This window comes from Bos taurus, chromosome Y, assembly GCF_002263795.3.
Source record: "Bos taurus isolate L1 Dominette 01449 registration number 42190680 breed Hereford chromosome Y, ARS-UCD2.0, whole genome shotgun sequence".
Taxonomy (NCBI): domain Eukaryota; kingdom Metazoa; phylum Chordata; class Mammalia; order Artiodactyla; family Bovidae; genus Bos; species Bos taurus.
The window spans coordinates 96,579-113,769 of NC_082638.1; the positions used below are offsets into that span (position 1 = coordinate 96,579).

General features: G+C 57.1%; 1 protein-coding gene and 1 long non-coding RNA gene across 4 annotated transcripts in view; one reads left to right on the top strand and one right to left on the bottom strand.

Moving 5' to 3' along the window:
• LOC132342097 (serine/threonine-protein phosphatase 2A regulatory subunit B'' subunit beta) overlaps positions 1 to 11,987 on the bottom strand; it is a 40,972-nt gene extending 28,985 nt beyond the window's left edge. For 2 of the 3 annotated variants that reach the window (XM_059884009.1, XM_059884011.1), the window contains exons 1-2: positions 10,865 to 11,987; positions 9,921 to 9,986 (exon numbers count right to left, since the gene is read on the bottom strand). In XM_059884009.1, the coding sequence (XP_059739992.1) occupies positions 9,921 to 9,986; positions 10,865 to 11,194 (396 nt within the window). In that variant the 5' untranslated portion in view covers positions 11,195 to 11,987. The remainder of the gene's footprint in view (positions 1 to 9,920; positions 9,987 to 10,864) is intronic. The other variant, XM_059884010.1, reaches the window with a different exon arrangement.
• Positions 11,988 to 12,056: 69 nt separating this feature from the next.
• LOC132344458 (uncharacterized) lies at positions 12,057 to 16,288 on the top strand. Its single transcript, XR_009493642.1, has 2 exons — positions 12,057 to 12,162; positions 12,745 to 16,288. It is a non-coding gene; the product is annotated as an uncharacterized lncRNA (long non-coding RNA).
• The last annotated feature ends 903 nt before the right edge of the window (positions 16,289 to 17,191 follow it).

Genomic DNA, 17,191 nt, shown 5'->3' on the forward strand with positions numbered 1-17,191 from the left:
GACACGGGCAGAGTCTGCAGGTTAGGCTGTCAGCACAGGGAGGGGAGGGGAGCCTGGACTGTCACGGCACCAGGGTCTCCCCTCCGTGGGGAGCCTGGACTGTCACGGCACCAGGGTCTCCCCTCCGTGGGGCCCCTGCATCCACCTGAAGGGCCCACAGGGAAGCTGGATGGGTGAGAGCGGGACCAGGACCAGGGATGGAGGAGGGGGGCGGGGGAGCCCATCCCAGGGCCTGCTGCGCCCCAGATTCAGTCCCGGGGATGGAGGCCAGCACCCAGCTTGGACGGGGCGGCGGCACAGCCGGGCGGGGTTCTCGTGGGCTTGGGACACGCGCTGAGGGCCGCCACGGAGGACAAGCTGGGGGCCTGAGGGCTGCTCAGCGTGCGCTTGGCCCGGACGTCCACAAGTAAGGGCTGGATAGGAAGAGGGCTCTGCAGGAAGAGGAGAGCCTCACCCCTAAAACACGACAGCCACACTGCATACGTTCCTGTGGCCCTGAACCCAGCACGGCTGCACCAAGCTGCAAGTGCACGTGTGTGAAGCACCGAGTCCATCTCCACATGCCCTCCAGGCCCACACACCCTCACCACCCCCGCCACAGCCCTCATACCCCCAACCATCACGTCTCTCCTCACCCCATCCCCTCCTCACCCCATCCCCTCCTCACCCATCTCCACACACACCCCACCATCTCCCTCCAGACCCCATCTCCACATGCACGGCCCCCACCATCCCCTCCTCACCCCATCTCCGCACACCCTGAGGTTTGCAGCTCCCCCAAGGATATGTCTGGAGTCCACACTCAAACACCGAGAGGTGAAACCAGAAGCCAGCCAGGGGAGCTCCCCTCCCCAACACTGTCCCCAGGACACTCCCCTCTCAAGAGCTGAATTCTGCACCTGAAGAGCACTCACTGCCCAGGGCAGGCGCCCTCATTCCCAGGAAAGATCGCCGGGATGTGTTTTCTGTAACCTGAAACTGCTTCCTCTGAAAGGCCTGAGTGACTGGATAAGACGCACAGCTGTCCTGGGAAAATCAGGCTTTCCTGCAGCTCCTGCCTGTAGCCAGGGCTCCCCTCCCCTCCCCCTTGACGAACATCAAGGCCTGGCCACCACCGGCGGAGGGCTCCCCGATCCGGGGACACCCCAGCACTACTGTGTACCACATAAACAGCAACCAGCAGACGTGCCCCTCCGTCTGTAAAACGAGATCAGCCTCATCTGATCGCACACTCCGAGTCTGAACAGACTTTCCTGCCCAAACGGGGCACCGATTTACAAGCGTCACCCACTCGCAGACCAAAGCTCACACGTTAGAAAGACAGCTGTCAGACAGAAAAAAGAAGGCCCGATAGCTCTCTAAAAGTTCAGACATGGTTCCAGGATGGGGAAAAACTCGATTTAAAGTACCAACAGGAAGCAAGCTTTTCCCACCCCAGACAGGCCGGTATGTAATTCGGCGACTTTTTGCTTTCTTAAGGCCACCAGATGACCTTAACTCCTCGCCTGGGAGAAAATACAAGCGATTCACAGTGCCAAACATCCCTGACAGCAGAACCTGCCGTTACCAGAAGACCCCAGGGTGGCCGCGGGTTCTACATGCCCCGGTCCCTTTACTCGACTTTATAAACCACAGACGAGGCCCAGGCAGAGAGAGACAGGCTTTGCTCTTGTGCCCGCGGGGGAGAAGCACCGAGAAGTTTAAAAGCCGAGTGCCTGCTGAAACCAACGAGCGATGCGCTTCCTCTAAAGCGCTCAAACTCCACACGCGCTCGCAGCGAACCGCGCTCGGTCCTGAGAGCACTGCGTTACTGCGACGGGCGCTGTGCTCCGACCACGCGGGGAGGCTGCCTGTGCGCCTGCGGAGCCAGGGCTAAAGCCTCCCCAGCCCGTTCAGTCCGCTCCGCAGGCGTTTTCCAGGCACCGCGGTCCTTGCGGCTGAATCTCCCAGAAAGGAGCTGTGGGCGCCTCGCTTCAGAGCGGCTGTCCCAACAAACTTCACGGGCCACACATCTGCTCTCCGCGCGCAGGGGCGCTGTTCCCGGGCAGAGGTGAAGCCCCCAGCCCCCCAGCACGGGCAGCCCCCCGCCCCGACCTCTCCGGGGCTGAGCGGACGCAGCAGCCCCGCGGCCCGCACCTGCTGGAAGGCCTTGAGCCGCTTCTTGAAGCGCGAGGGCAGCACGAAGTCGCAGCCGCGGGCCAGCGAGGCCAGCTCCTGCCGCAGGTCGGGGTCCTGGCGCAGGGAGAGGTCACGGAGCCGCATGTCGGCTCGCGTGGGCCGCCGCGGCCCGGGCCGGGTGCGCTCGCGGGGCTGCGGCTGGCCGGGGCCGGCGGGGTCGGGGCGGTCCAGGCGGCCGGGCTCAGCGCGCTCCATGCGTCGCCGGCCGGCGCTCTGGGGGCCGGACCCCGGGCGCGCGCATTCCTCCGGCGGGGCGGGCGCGCACAGCGCGGGCAGGGGAGGCGCGGCTAGCAGGCGGCGGGCGGCCCCTCCCCGGGCCCCGCTGCGCTCCGCGGGGCAGGCCGGAGGCAGGGCGCCCGCCCCGGGCCAGACCGAGCGCTGGACGAAGCGCAGGACGCCCGCCCCGGGCCAGCCCGCTGCGCGTGGAGGGAGGCGGCCGCCCCCCCGTCCCCCACCCCCGACCCTTGCTCTGCTCAGCCCGCAGACAGGCCGCCGAGGCCCGCCGCCCGCGGGCTCCCCGGGAGGGACCCGGCCTTCTCTCCGTACGCCGTCAGCCAGCCCAGGGCTAAGCTGGAACCTAGCGGCCCAGACGCGCGGGCCCACAGCCTGCCTGCGGCCCAAGAGCTGTTCCCTGGGAAACTGGCGGCAAAAGAAGGGCTTTGGAGGTCACCACCCACGCGCACTTAGGAGTGTAGGGGAAAAAAAAACAAAACAGTGAAAGTGTTGCTCAGTCCTGTCTGAGCGACCCCATGGACTGTAGCCCGCCAGGCTCCTCGATCCGTGGGATTCTCCAGGCAAGAATACCGGGGTGAGCGGCCAATTCCTTCTCCGAGGACATCTTCCCCATCCAGGGATCAAACCCAGGCCTCCTACACTGGCGGCGCGTTCTCTACCCTCTGAACCACCAGTTGGGAAGATGTTCACTCAACCTGTACACTATCTCCTGTGAAAACTCGGGGTGCGGGTGCAAGCGAGGGTTCTACCGCATTCCGGCGTGTACACAGGTGCACAGCGTGATGAGAACCAGAACACGGGGAGGAACAGAATCCGACTCAGACCGTCATGTACTGGGAACCCTGAAAAGGGAACCCGGGCCCTGACGTGGGGGTGGACTCCCCGCAGAGCCAGGCCCGCTCTGGGCGGGTCTCCCCGCCCTCGCCCCCCGGACACGGACACACATGCAGTCTACCCCTGGCCTGAGGGTCCCACCCCTGACATCGCAGGACCCCAGGGACGCATGTCCCTTCACCCTTCCCTGCCCCGGGACAGAGCTGTCTGGGGAAATGGCCTTGGGGGTCAGGAGCCTCTTCACTCACCCACCCTCTTCCTGTCTCTCTAACGGACTTCAGGTTTGGGGCTCGTTTTTTTCCAGCCGTGTTTGTCTCACAGAAACAGAGGGCAGAAGTCCAGAACCGCCTGCAGGGCCCAGGTTCCCCTGTCAGGAACAGCCTGAGCGGGGCACTGCGTCTGTTAGAAATAGGAGCCCACATCACTGCGGTGAGGAACCCACGTAGATAAGGCTGCCCTGAAGACGCGCAGTCTCCCCAGGGTGCGTCTGGTCCTGCACACCCTGAGGGTCCGTTCAGACAAAGGCACAGCGCTGTGTTGCCACCACTGCGGTGTCACTCAGCAGGCTTGCTGCCCTGGGGGCTGTACGTTTTTTAAGATTTTAAAATAGTATTTTTTATGTGGCCCACTTTTTAAAGTTTTCAATGAATCTGTTACAACATTCCTTCTGCTTCGTGTTTTCAGTTTTTGGCCCCGGGGCATGTGGGACCTTAGCTCGAAGATCAGCAATCGAACCCGCAGATCAGCAATCAAACCCGCAGATCAGCAATCGAACCTGTACTCGCTGCCTTGGAGACGAAGGTGTCAGCACGGGACAGCCAGGGAGGTCCCTCCCCCAGCCCCTGCCCTGGAGTCCGTGGGCTCAGCCGGTTCACGCCCGCTCCCCAGCACCATCCATCCACCCTGTATCCGTGCTCCGCCCTTCCTGAGTGTCCCCAGCGGGAATCACAGGGATGCAGCCTCTTCCGGCTGCAGCGTCACCTGCCCCAAACTCCTGCTCAGGACCCCTGTCGTGTGCCTATCCTCTGCCTCTGCCCCTCTCTCGGCCCCGCTCCGTCCTCCTGTTCCCAGAATATCCTCAGGGGCTCAGGGCTCGGCGGCCGACCCCCACATCCCCCATTCTGCAGACACGGGGACAGTCTGGGGCAGAGTGTGTACCACTCAGTGGCCACGGCGCCATCACATGTGGTGTGAGGTCACGGTGCCCGAGGCCTGCCCTGTCAGACCCGCTCACAACACGCAGGAAGGCCCCCAACAGCATGCTGGGGGGGCCCGTGCTCGGGACAGACTTCTCATTTCAGGATGTCAGCAGGGGCACCGGGGGCTCGGAGACTGCCGATGCAGGCACGGCCCTGCCAGTCTGCCTTGGGGGCCAAAAACCAAAACATAAAACAGAAGGAATATTGTGACAAACTCATTAAAACTTTAAAAGGCGGTCCACATCAAGATAAAAAAAAAAGCTTAAAAATATAGTGTCGGGAACATGGTCACTTATTACAGTCATGTCTTTGTACAGTGAGGAATCACAGACTTGTTGAAATGTACAGAAGTATCAAATCACTGTGTTCTGTGCTAGGCTTCCCAGATGGTTCAGTGGCAAAGAATCCACCTGCCAATGTAGGAAACTCAGGTTCGATCCCTGGGTTGGGAAGATCCCCTGGAAAAGGAAATGGCACCCTACTCCAGTATTCTTGCCTGGAGAATCCAACAGACAGGAGCCTGGCGGGCTACAGTCCATGGGGTCACAGAGAGTCAGACACGACTGAAGCAACTTAGCACACATGTGAAACTGGTGGAAGAAATGCAACCTACGACAAGTCACTTGCTACAGAGACAGCTTGCAAATCCCATAGTGATAAATAGAGCAGTTGTGCCCAGAACAGACACAGAACTTGCCAACTGAACGAGAAAAAGCAACCAACCCATGTGTAAACCAGAAGCGCATCCGAAAACACACCCCAGCAGAGAAGATGCTTGAGGACAAGAAGGTCACCTGGGAAATGGTGACGAAGCCCCAGAGGTGCCGCCAGAGAGCCGTGTTATGGACAGGGGCCGGTCAGGTGCCCGCCAGGGATGGGTCGCTGGAACCCTGGGCTGCTTTCGGGCAGGGAACACCCACGGTGCAGACCCTCTGGAACACCACTTGACGGGGTCTTGAAAAGAGAAATGGGTCTGTGACAACCTAGAGGGGTGGAATGGGGAGGGAGGTGGAAGGGAGGTTCAAGAGGGAGGGGACACGTGTATGCCTATGGCTGATTCACAGTGATGTACGGCAGAAACCAACACAATATTGTAAAGCAATTGTCCTCCAATTAAAAATAAACAAATTTTCAAAGCAGTCAGAGATGCTGCTGAGCCTTAAAACGCAGCCGTTACTCCACAGGCGTCTCCTGGGACCGCAGTGGCCTCCCAGGTGGCTCAGGGTAAAGAACCCGCCTGCTAAGGCGGGAGACCTGGGTTCGATCCCTGGGTCAGGAAGATGCCCTGGAGGAGGAAACAGGAAAGCACTCCAGTATTCCTGCCTGGAATTCCATGCACAGAGGAGCCTGGAGGGCTGCAGTCTGTGGGGTCGCACAGAGTCGGACACGAGTAAGAGACTGACCCTTTGCTGAGATGAGAAGAGACGAGGTGCTCGTGAGGACTGAGCTTGGACGTCCTCGGCGCAAGGATCCGAGAGCTGGGGGCCAGAGCCAGGGCCAGGGTCCAGCTGACACAGCACGAGGCCCCACGGTCCGGGAGCAGCGCTCAGCGAGGACCCGGGAGGAGGGCCGGGCGCTTGACCGTGGGGAGCGTCCTGGGAGAGCTGGCGGGTGCTTGGACCCCTGCAGCTGTAGAAGAGACCTCAGATGGTGTGCCCTGGCCCAGAGCCCTGGATGCCTCAGGGCCCGGGGTAAGACGAGACGAGTTGTGTGAACAGCTTTCCTAGTCCTGTGAAAGCTGACGGGAAAGCGCCTCATCTTCCTAAACTAAGCCAGCTCCTCTCCACCAGCAGGGACGCCACAGAAGTGCCCTGCACGGCCCTGGCGCGCTCTGCCCGTGCCAGGGACTGGGAGGATGCGGGCCACCTGACGCTATCGACCAGGGCGCCGCTTCAAAGCTCGCCACAGCGCACACACAGGAACGGGGATCCCAGCCACAGGGTGGGGGTGCAGACGGCCCAGGTCTCGGTCAGACAGGGCCTCCGCCCAGGGGAGCACTGGGGCCCTGCAGCCGCAGGGAACCCCTCAGCCACAGGCACCCCCACCTCTAGGGAGCAGCAGCGGCCACCACCTCCTGATGGACACCAGCCGCTGCCACATCCTCGAGCAGACTCTGAAAGCCTCCTTCAGAGATCCCACACACGAGACCCGGCATCACCCTCCTAGGGGGCCCCATGCCCCCCTTCCATACAGGGACCCCGCTTCCCCTCTTCAGAGACCCCACACCAAGCTCCTAGGGGACCCCGTGCCCCCATCCTCTTCACGGGGACCCCGCTTCCCCTCTTCTCTTCAGAGACCCCACACCAAGCTCCTAGGGGACCCCGTGTGCCTCCTCCTCCTCACGGGGACCCCACTTCCCCTCTTCTCTTCAGAGACCCCACACCAAGCTCCTAGGGAACCCCGTGTGCCTCCTCCTCCTCACAGGACTCTGCACCCCTCCTCCTCACGGGGACCCCGCTTCCCCTCTTCTCTTCAGAGACCCCACACCTAGCTCCTAGGGGACCCCGTGCGCCTCCTCCTCCTCACGGGACTCTGCACCCCTCCTCCTCCTCACGGGGACCCTGCATCCCCTCTTCTCTTCAGAGACCCCACACCAAGCTCCTAGGGGACCCCGTGCGCCTCCTCCTCCTCACAGGACTCTGCATCCCTCCTCCTCACGGGGACCCTGCATGCCCTGTTCTCATGAGACCCTGCATCACCCTATGGGGCCCTGTGCCCCTCCTCCGTCTCATGGGGACCCCGCACCTTCCCCCAGGGCAGAAGGCAGTCCCAGGAGGTGAGGAAGCTTAATCTGGACTGAACGTGGACTGAACATGGACTGGACCTGGACTGAACCAGAGCCCTAAACCAGGGCTAAACCATGACCCTACACCGGGACTAAACCAGTACTGAGTCAGGTCAAGTCAAATCACCAGGTAACTAGACACCCCATATCTACAAACAGAAGCAAAGCACTAAATGTCTAAACAAGTAGATAACAAATTTCACCAAGGGGCAAAGCACTGGAACGCATGCACCGTCGCTGACGGAAAATGATGAGATGCAAGAAGACAGAAAGATATCCGGAGCCGTGGGCTGGGAAACTGGACCTTTTTAAGGTATTAGTGGTGCCAGATTGATCTACAGACTCAACGCAGCCCCAGTCAAAACTCCAACAGGCTTTCCTGTGGAGGTTGACAAGCTGATTCTCAGGGTTACACGAAGATGAGAACATTAGGACAGCCTGAGGTCAGAGAACATCTGAGAATCTCAGACCGTTTTAAAAGAACTGGGTTGGCCGTACACCACTTGCTTTCCACAGGTTCACCCCCAAAGAGCTGCAGAGTGAGACTTCAAACACAGATCACGGGATCAGAGATCGGGAAACAGACCCATATGCACAAGGCTGACTGATTTTCAACAATGTGACTCACAGTGCAGCTCTGCAAGAAAAGAGAGACTTCAAAGACGGCTGGTTACCTGGATATCTTACACCACACACAGAAACTGAAGAGAAATGGATCAGAACTCTAAACGCAAAAGGGAAAACCAGGAATGTTTTAGGAGGAAAACAAAAGGCAACCATGACAGCCTGGGAGACTCACACGTTTCATAGATTGGATGCAATACATAAGAACCATGAAAGAATGAAATTGATATAATTTAAAAAAAAACAGCTTTTTGTGTTCAAAAGACATGTTAAACCAACAACAAAATGGGACAAAGACTGAAGAGAAATATGTGAAAATATAAGTCTCACAAAAGAGCTGCATGCAGATTCTACACAGAGCCCTTATGTTGCTGTTGACTGGCTCAGTCGTGTCCGACTCTTTGTGACCCCACGGACTGCAGCCCACCAGACTCCTCTGTCCATGGGATTCTCCAGGCAGGAATACTGGAGTGGGTTGCCGTGCCCTCCTCCAGAGGATCTTCCCAACTCGGGGATCGAACCTGTGTCTCCTGCATCGGCAGGTGGATTCTTTACCACTGAGCCACCAGGAAAGCTCCACATGAGGTTTCTTCACTTCCTACTAGCTCTTAGAGAACACAAACTCAGAACTTTTCTTATAGCATTATATGTAGGAACATTTTCCTAACACTAATTATCCATTTCTTGGGGTCAAAGAAGTCTTATCATTTTATCCCAATGACAACAGTCCTTTTTGGGTTACTGGCCTCTCAAAATTCAACTGAAGCCAAAAACTCCACATTCACCGAGACATGTTTAAAGCCACCTTCAGGCCCCAGACAAGGTCCATCAACAGTTCTTTTTGGCCGCAGCAGAATGTTGGCTGTTAGCTCCCTGACCACGGGTGGAGCCTGTGCCCTCTGCACTGGCAGTGTGGAGCCAACCACTGGACCACCAGGCAGGTCCCTGTCATTCCTTTTTGAAACCTCTTGGGACAGTTAGGAGAGAGTCATTCTGCTTTCCCTCAAAACCGGGTCCTCAGGGGACTTCCTTGGTAGCCCAGTGGCTAAGACTCTGGGCCCCCAAATCAGGGGGCCTGGGTTCGATTACCGGTCAGGGAACTAGATTTCACAGGCCACAAGTAAGACCCTGGTGCAGTCAAATAAATAAATAAAAATAAGCAAATATTTAAAACAAAAAACCAATATCCGGGTCCTCATGGTGACTTACTCTATCTGGTCATGGAAACTGCAGACCAGAGAAGGGGTCTTCAGTCTTACCCGCCCCCGTCAGCACTTCTTTCATTTAACAGACGCCCCCCCCCCACCCCCCGACTATTCCAGCCCCACCGCCGAGCCCCGTCGCATCCTTCCAGGCAGAAGCTGGTGTCTCCACGGCCCCAGGCAGCACAGTGCATGAACCTGTTCTTGGGGAAACACCACTCTGGCCTGAGGATTCACGCCCACACTCTGTGGCTTTCTGCCTGCCATGCATAAATGAGGTCTTTCTCAGGCGTCAAAGCTGCCCCCCTCAAGTTTTCTGTAAACAGTTCCAGTCCCAGGGGGACTCACACAATTTATGGGGTCACGAAACACAGGAATTCATCTTCCAGTGATGTCTGTTGGGCTGTGTCACAAAACACACCTAGTGACAACGTGGACGGCTCACCACGGGAGGTTCCGGGGATCCCAGTAAGAGCACCAGGCAGTTGGCGGGAGGACGGGGGACTGTCACTACTGCAGGCAGCTCTCCAAGCCCTGGCTCTCCTCACACAGCCACCTCCTCATTTTAGCGGGGGGGGGGGGGGGGGCGGGGGGGGGGAGGCTGAGGCAAGACGTCAAGAGCAGGGGTCCCCAACACCTGAGCCGTGGACTGGTACCAGTCTGCAGCCAAGCTGCACAGCAGGAGGTGAGCAACACAGCTTCCTGTCTATTTACAGCCACCCTCAGTGCATCTGGACTTCCCAGGCAGCACTAACGGTAAAGAACCCGCCTGCTAATGCAGGAGAGGAAGGAGACTAGGGTTCAATCCCTGGATCAGGAAGCTCCCCTGCAGAAGGGCATGGTAACCCACTCCAGTATTCTTACCTGGAAAATCCCATGGACAGAGTCTGGCGGGCTACAGTCCCCCGGGTCTTGAAGAGTGCGACACGACTAAACATCAAAACGACAACAAGGGGAGCGATATGCACCCACCACTCTTTTTCTTCTTCTTTTGATTCCCCCTATGTGTTTTCCATAAGCACCTGGAGACGCTTTATTATATTTAACCAGCACAGAAGCACTTTACTCGTATAGGCACTGCTGTCCAACTGTCCTTATTGTAGAAAAACTGTTAGTCCCTCAGTTATGTCAGATTCTCTGTGACCCCTTGGACTGTAGCCTACCAGGCTCCTCTGTCCATGCGATTCTCCAGACAAAAATACTGGAATGGGTAACAATTTCCTTTTCCAGGGATCTTCCCCACCCAGGGAATGAACCTAGGTCTCCTGCACTGTGGGCAGATCTTTACCATCTGAGCCACCAGGGAAGCCCTGTTGTCAAAACTCAGGGACAAAAGCAGACGAATCTGGGATAAAATGTCAACGTTCACAAACTAAGCAGAGCAGGAAAAAAAGCAGCCATGCATGCATAACTAAAACCAACTGTAAACAAACTCCAAAAACATGATCAATGTGGAAGATGTCGAAGACAGTACTTTTCAGCGGGCAGGACTTTTTGGGGGGCGAAGGGAGGAGATGAGATGGTTGGATGGCATCACCGACTGGATGGACATGAGTTTGAGCAAGCTCCCGGAGTTGGTGATGGACAGGGAAACCTGGCCTGCAGAAGTCCATGGGGTTGCAAAGAGTCGGTCACGACTGGGCGACTGAACTGATCACTGGTCACTGGTCACTGAAGGAGACAGCCTACACACTCAAGCGGTTAGCACGCTTGACATTCCTCCACCTGCCTCGGCCACCCCCAGCCATATGTCGGTGGGAACCCCCCAGTTACCTTCGCAGGCGTCAGCAGAAGCAAGAGGAACTTACTACTCTCGTCCCTCCGGATCGTCGAGGCCCTCGAACCGGCGGCCCACTCCTGGCACTGGAAGCGGCTCCCACTGGAAGCGCGGTGGACGCTGGGGTCGGGCCGGGCGCCCCGGGACCTTCGCACTCGCGCGGCCTCCAGGCGGGGTCGGGGGCAGCGGCTGCGAGCCGGGGCCCCGGCTGCTCCGCGTCTCCCGCACCCCTCTCGGGCATCTGGATCCTCCGCAAGCAGTCCCGGAGCATCGCCTGCGTGCTGGACTCGCTGAGCCAGCACAGGAAGAGCTCGTCCACCTTCATCTTCAGGACCGGCTGCAGGACCTTGCCGGGCGGCATCTCCGGGGCTCGGGCCCTCCTTCCCGAGGGACGCCCCCACCCCTCTTTCCTCGCGCACAGGTGCCTGAAGCCGGGACCCACGTCCGGCCTGAATGGACCACACACGGGGCCGGCGACCAGCCCCTGAGGGCACGAGCCAGTGGGGGTCAAGGGCCCCGGGGCAAAAGACGGGAACCTGGCCGGGGGGCTCCTGGGGTTTGGTGAGGAGGCAGCGACCTGGCGGGGGGCCCGGGCCCGGGGTTCGGGAAAGAGGAGGCCCGGCCCGGTGGGGGTCGCGGGCCTGGAGTCCTGGGGTCCGGGGTGAGGCGGCGCCCGGCCCGGAGGGGGTCCCGGGGTCTGATGAGGAGACAGCCTGGCCCGGCGAGTGTCGCGAGCCCAAGGTTCGGGGAAGAGGAGGTCCGGCCCGGTGGGGGTCCTGGGGTCTGGTGAGGAGGCAGGGACCCGGCGGGGACCGCGAGCCCCGGGTTCGGGGAGGAACTGGTCCGGCCCGGTGGGTTTCGCAGGCCCGGGCTTCAGGAGGTCAGGGGTGAGGCGGCGCCCGGCCCGGTGAGGGTCGAGGGCCTAGGGTTCGCGGAATACGACGCCCGGCCTGGTGGGGGTCGCGGGCCCGGAGTTCAGGAGGTCAGGGGTGAGGCGAAGCCCCGCCGCGGGGTGCTGCGCGGACTCGAGGTCCCGGCTGAGGCGGACGGTCCGACCGCGGGGGAACCCGCCCAACTCAGGGCAGCTTCAAAACGGGCGCGCCGGGACGAGCGCCCAAAGAAGGTCTCCTCAGCCGTGCGTCAACGCGACGCGTGGCGTCATCACACGGCGCCGCCCGTCAACGCCCCGAGGCAGTGCGGGGCGCCTTGGTGAGCCGGACGCTGTGCAGGGCGCGTGGGCGCACCGGAGGGCACTCAGGAGCTGGACTGTGGACGGGGGCGAGGGGTGGCGGGCACCGGACTCGAGGCCTTTTACTTCTTAGGCTTTTGGTGGGTGTGGCCCCGCGCCAGCTAGACGCCCTGGCTTCCCCCAGCCGCTCGCAGAACTGCGCGCATGCGCGGTGAGAGCTCGTCGGGAGGGGCACGCGCGGGTAGTTGGCTGGGGGCGGGTGGTGGGGGGGGGTTGGTCGAGCAGGCGCAGTGCGTGTCTGTAGTGGCGGCGTTCGGGAGGCCTGTCGGTCGAGCATGCGCAGTGCGTGCCCGCTGGGAGCGACCCGGGGGCAGGGCGGTGTGCCTGGAGGCGAAGGGCTACAGGGGGAGCGTGCTCTGCGTGCCCGCCGAGCGCGGGAGCGGGCACGCGCGCCGCGGGAGCGAGCGCAAGGCGGGGTCGGAGGCCAGTGCAATTTCTTTTAGATAAACGGGCCCCTTCGAACCGCAAGGGTCGCGATTACGTTAAGTGTGTTAAATCTTAATGATGCATTGGAGGCGTGTAACTGCTTTCAAGCTGGCCTTTCAGGGGTGGTTTACTTCTGAGCCATCGGCTAAATAACTCTTGTTAAATTGTGATTTTGTTTGTAATGATCGCATACTTTGTCTACTGAAAAAAATAATTCTTTTTCTTTTGTCACTCAGTCGTGTCCGACTCTTTGCGACCCCATGGACTGTAGCCTACCAGGCTCCTCTGTCCATGGGATTTTCCAGGCAATAGTACTGGAGTGGATTGCCATTTTCTTCTCCAACGGATCTTCCCGACCCAGGGATCAAAAAAATAATAATAATAATACACCATCTCAAAGCTGAGAATTGTGTTTTAATTTGAGGACTTGCTGAAGACAAGCTCAGGAGGTATCCTCTCAGATCTTTCTGAGGGACTTTTCAGAAGACATAAAGGAAGGGCCGTGATATATAGGGTTTTTTGCAACAAAAAAGAAGATTAGAACATCAAAAGATGACAGTAATTTAAAGAAAACCAGACATTACAAGTTAATGAATTTAGCGCTTTTCTATGTGTGGGAAAATCTAAAAGTCTGAGTTCTATCCCTGGGTCGGGAAGATTGCCTGGAGGAGGAAATGGCAACCCACTCCAGAATTCTTGCCTGGAGAATTCCATGGACAGAGGAGGCTGGAGGGCTACGGTCCATGGGGTCATAAAGACTCAGACACGACTGAGGAAATACCATTCCATTGCATTCTGTAGGAATTAATGACAGGATGAGCCTGTGTGTCCTGAGAAAGGGAAAATATTTATATCCAAGTTGATGCTGTTGTAGACCCACAGCCCTCGTCCTTGACGAAGCCCACCTTGGGCTCTCAGTGTTCCCCCCCGTGGCTGGAACCTCACACTTGCTGGGGACGCTGTTTAGAATATGTGAGACACAACAGAGCGCACTGTCCGGTGCACAGAATTCTGTTTTTCTTCATCCTAAAACCCTCAGGGAGCACCGTTGGGGTGTCTGCAGCGGCCAAGGGCTTGGCGGCCTCGACATCCTTTGGTTACCGATACGGCAGACGATGTTCTGTTCACATTGTGTGGCCGATACCGCAGACGGTGTTCTGTCCACATTGTGTGGCTAAAGATAAAAACGGGAGTATCCTGGGTCACGAGAGGGCCACCACACGGGAATCCTGTGCAGTTGGGAAGCTGATGCTTGTGTGTGCACGTTGTCAGTTCTGTGAAAGTGTTAGTCACTCAGTCATCTCTGACTCTTTGCAATTCCATGAACTTTAGTCCCCCAGGCTCCTCTGTCCATGGGATTCTCCAGGCAAGAATACTGGAGTGGGTTGCCATTCCTTCTTCAGGGGATCTTCCTGACCCAGGGATCGAACCCGGGTCTCCTGCCTTACAGGCAGATTCTTTACCATCTGAGCCACCAGGGAAGCCCATGTCAGTTCTGGAGGGAAGCAAATATTAATACGTGTTTCTGTTTGCATTTATCACACATAGACATCTTCTCAGAGCACAAACAGGCTTTTCACTCTGGGTCTGTAAATGAGCTGCCACTCATCCGTGTGGTTTTGTGTGTGTTTGGGGGGGGATGGGATTTTTCAGTCCCTGCACAAGACGGCTTTATACCCTGGGGTCTGCAAGGCCTGTGCGTCTGCCAGCAGAACATTAACAAACTCCAGGAGGGAAACAGAACCTCCTTCAGTCTGTGCGGTGGGGCGGGAGCCTGCCCCAGGGGACAGAGAGGTGCTGTGAGCTGGAGGCTGCTGGGGTCTGGGATGGGCACAGCCACAGCTAAGCGGGGGCAGGACCCTGCTGATAATAGAAGTGTAAGCTCTGCTGGCTGCATCTGCCTCCCAGGGGTGGCCGGCGGTCTCAGGGCAGAGGGTGGGGGTGAAGAGGAAGATTCTAGAAGCCAAGGACAAATTGGCACTTGCCATCTCATCTGAAAAAGCAGAGACATCACTTTGCCGACAAAGGTCCATCTAGTCAAAGCTATGGCTTTCCCAGTAGTCTAGTACGGATGTGAGACTTGGACCATAAAGAAGGCTGAGCTCTGAAGAACTGATGCTTTTGAACCGTGATGTTGGAGAAGACTCTTGAGTGTCCTTTGGACTACAAGGAGATCAAACCAGTCAATCCCAAAGGAAATCAGTCCTGAATATTCATTGGAAGTAGTGACTAATGCTGAAGCTGAAACTCAGATACTTTGGCCACCTGTTGTGTGAAAACACGCTGATGCTGGGAAAGATTGAAGGCAGGAGAAGGGGATGGCAGATGATGAGATGGTTGGATGGCATCACTGACTCAATGGATATAAGTTTGAACAATCCCTGGGAGATTGTGAAGCACAGGGAACCCTGGCGTTCTGCAGTTCATGGGGTGAAAAAGAGTTGGACACGACTTTAGTGACTGAACAACAGCAACTGGCAGTAAGGACTTGGTGCCTTCACCCCTGTGGTTTCAGTCCCCAGTTGGGGCACTAAGATTCCACAAGCAGTATGGTGTGGAAATTAAAAAAATTAAAAAAACTAATCTTTTTTGGTTAGTGTGCATTTTGATAAGCATCCAAAGAATAAGAATGTTGAATGAAATAGAAAAAATGACATGAACTCACCCCTGTTCCAGCCAAATTTTAGCATAAAATTTGAAAAATCCCAAATTTCAGCATAAAATTAAAAATAAAAAACAATTTCTAAAATAAAATTTGAAAATTGCAAAATTTTAGTATAAGATAAAAATTCTAAAAAAAGATTGGGGAGCGTGCAAATAACCTGCCCTTTTATCCACATGAATGAGTTTTACAGAAGTTACGTGTGTTCCTGGTTTTGTAGTGTTTCTAATGAAACTGTCCACACAGCCAATGATGGTCTCCATTCAGTATACCCATTGTAAGCGTGGACCCAGGACCCTGACCTATTAAGGGACTTTGACCCTGCCCTGTTCTGTTCTTTTTGTTTGTCCAGGGGCGGTCACGGTTGTGATCAGTTGTAACTTCTCACCCTCAGCTTACCGACTCTCTCGGTCCCTCGTCTTTTAATTTACTGACAGTTTGTTATGCTGGGACGTGGCATAACTAAATGGGCTAACATTGGGTCATCTGAGTGTGTGCTACATGCCCAAGAATGTGGATAAATAACACGGTCCATGATCTCGGAGATCTGGTAGTGTAATGGCATGGGAGAGGGGAATCATTTACTTAGATACTTCAGCGTTCAATTACATGGTATGATGCAGAAAGACGACAGAGAAACATAGGGAGAGAGGACAGGCTTGGGAATGGGGCAGTGCTGTTGAAGCAGAGTCTTTAAGGATGACTAATAGCCTTAAGGGGTTTCCCGCGAGGTGCTGGTGGTCAGGAACCCGCCTGCCAGTGCAGCAGACATGAGACCCGGGTTCCATCCCTGGGGCGGGAAGATCCCCTGGATCGGGGCATGGCAACCCGCTCCAGTATTCTTGCCTAGAGAATCCCATGGACACAGGAGCCTGGTGGGCTACAGTCCGTGGAGTCGCAGAGTCAGACACGACTGAGTGAGCAGGCACTCCAGAGGACAGGAAGAGGACAGGCCTGCGGGCAGCGGCCTCAGACGGCGCCGGGCTCCTTCCATCACTGCTCACCTGGGTCACACGTCGAAGGGGACCCCAGACAGATGCCCCTCTGTGCTGGTTCCCCCACCCTCACTGCCACCTGTTTGTCAACAAAAAGTCCGTCAGTAAATGCTCTTGTTAGGGTTTCATGTGTGCTCTGAATTACCTCCCTGACAAGCCCCGCCGGTTCACCCTCCCCTCCCTGCCCCCAGCTCCATTTCAAGGTTTTTTGATGATACAGAAAAGACTTTGGTATTTGGATAATAAAATTTTCTGACTTGCCTTCCGCCACCTTCAACTCAATTTCCTGTCCCAAGAGACTGTCCGTCTCTGTCTGTGTGTGTGTGATAGAATCGAATCCAATTCCTTATTCATGGGGAAACAGCTGCGGTTTAATCTGAATATTCAGCACTGTGAACAGATCAGGGTAATGGATGGAGTATGGAAATGTGTCCGGGGCAGGTAATGAAACCGCAGGACGCGTGGCTGGAGTGCAGGAAATAATGAAGTGGATTGCACGTCCCCACAAAGTGCGGAATTGCGCATTACAGCGCACGGCCCCGCGTCCTCCTGTCATCGGACCCATGAGAGCTCCGTCTTGGGGTGGGGAAAACGGTTGGTCACAGATTACGACTTGATATACAAGAGGGTGTGGAAATGCAGGGGCCGCCTGCCCCAGCATCCACGGACAAGACGGATGTCCCCGTGGGAAATGAGTGTGAGCTGTGGGTCACGTAAGCTCAGACAGTAAAGAGTCCGCCTGCAGTGCAGGAGGTCCAGGTTCCATCCCTGGGTGGGGACAGTCCCCTGGAGGAGGGGGGCTTACGCCCTGGAGGAGGGCGTAACAACCCACTCCAGTATTCTTGCCTGGAGAATCCCGTGGACACAGGAGCCTGGCAGGTACAGTCCATGGGGTCCCAGAGAGTTGGACGTGACTGAGCGAATTTCACTGTGGGTCATGCAAGATATCGACGCATCTCCTAAGGACTCCAAGGGCCCTGGAGGAGACACAGAACTGCAGACACATTAGAGTGTGTGCGTAGCTGC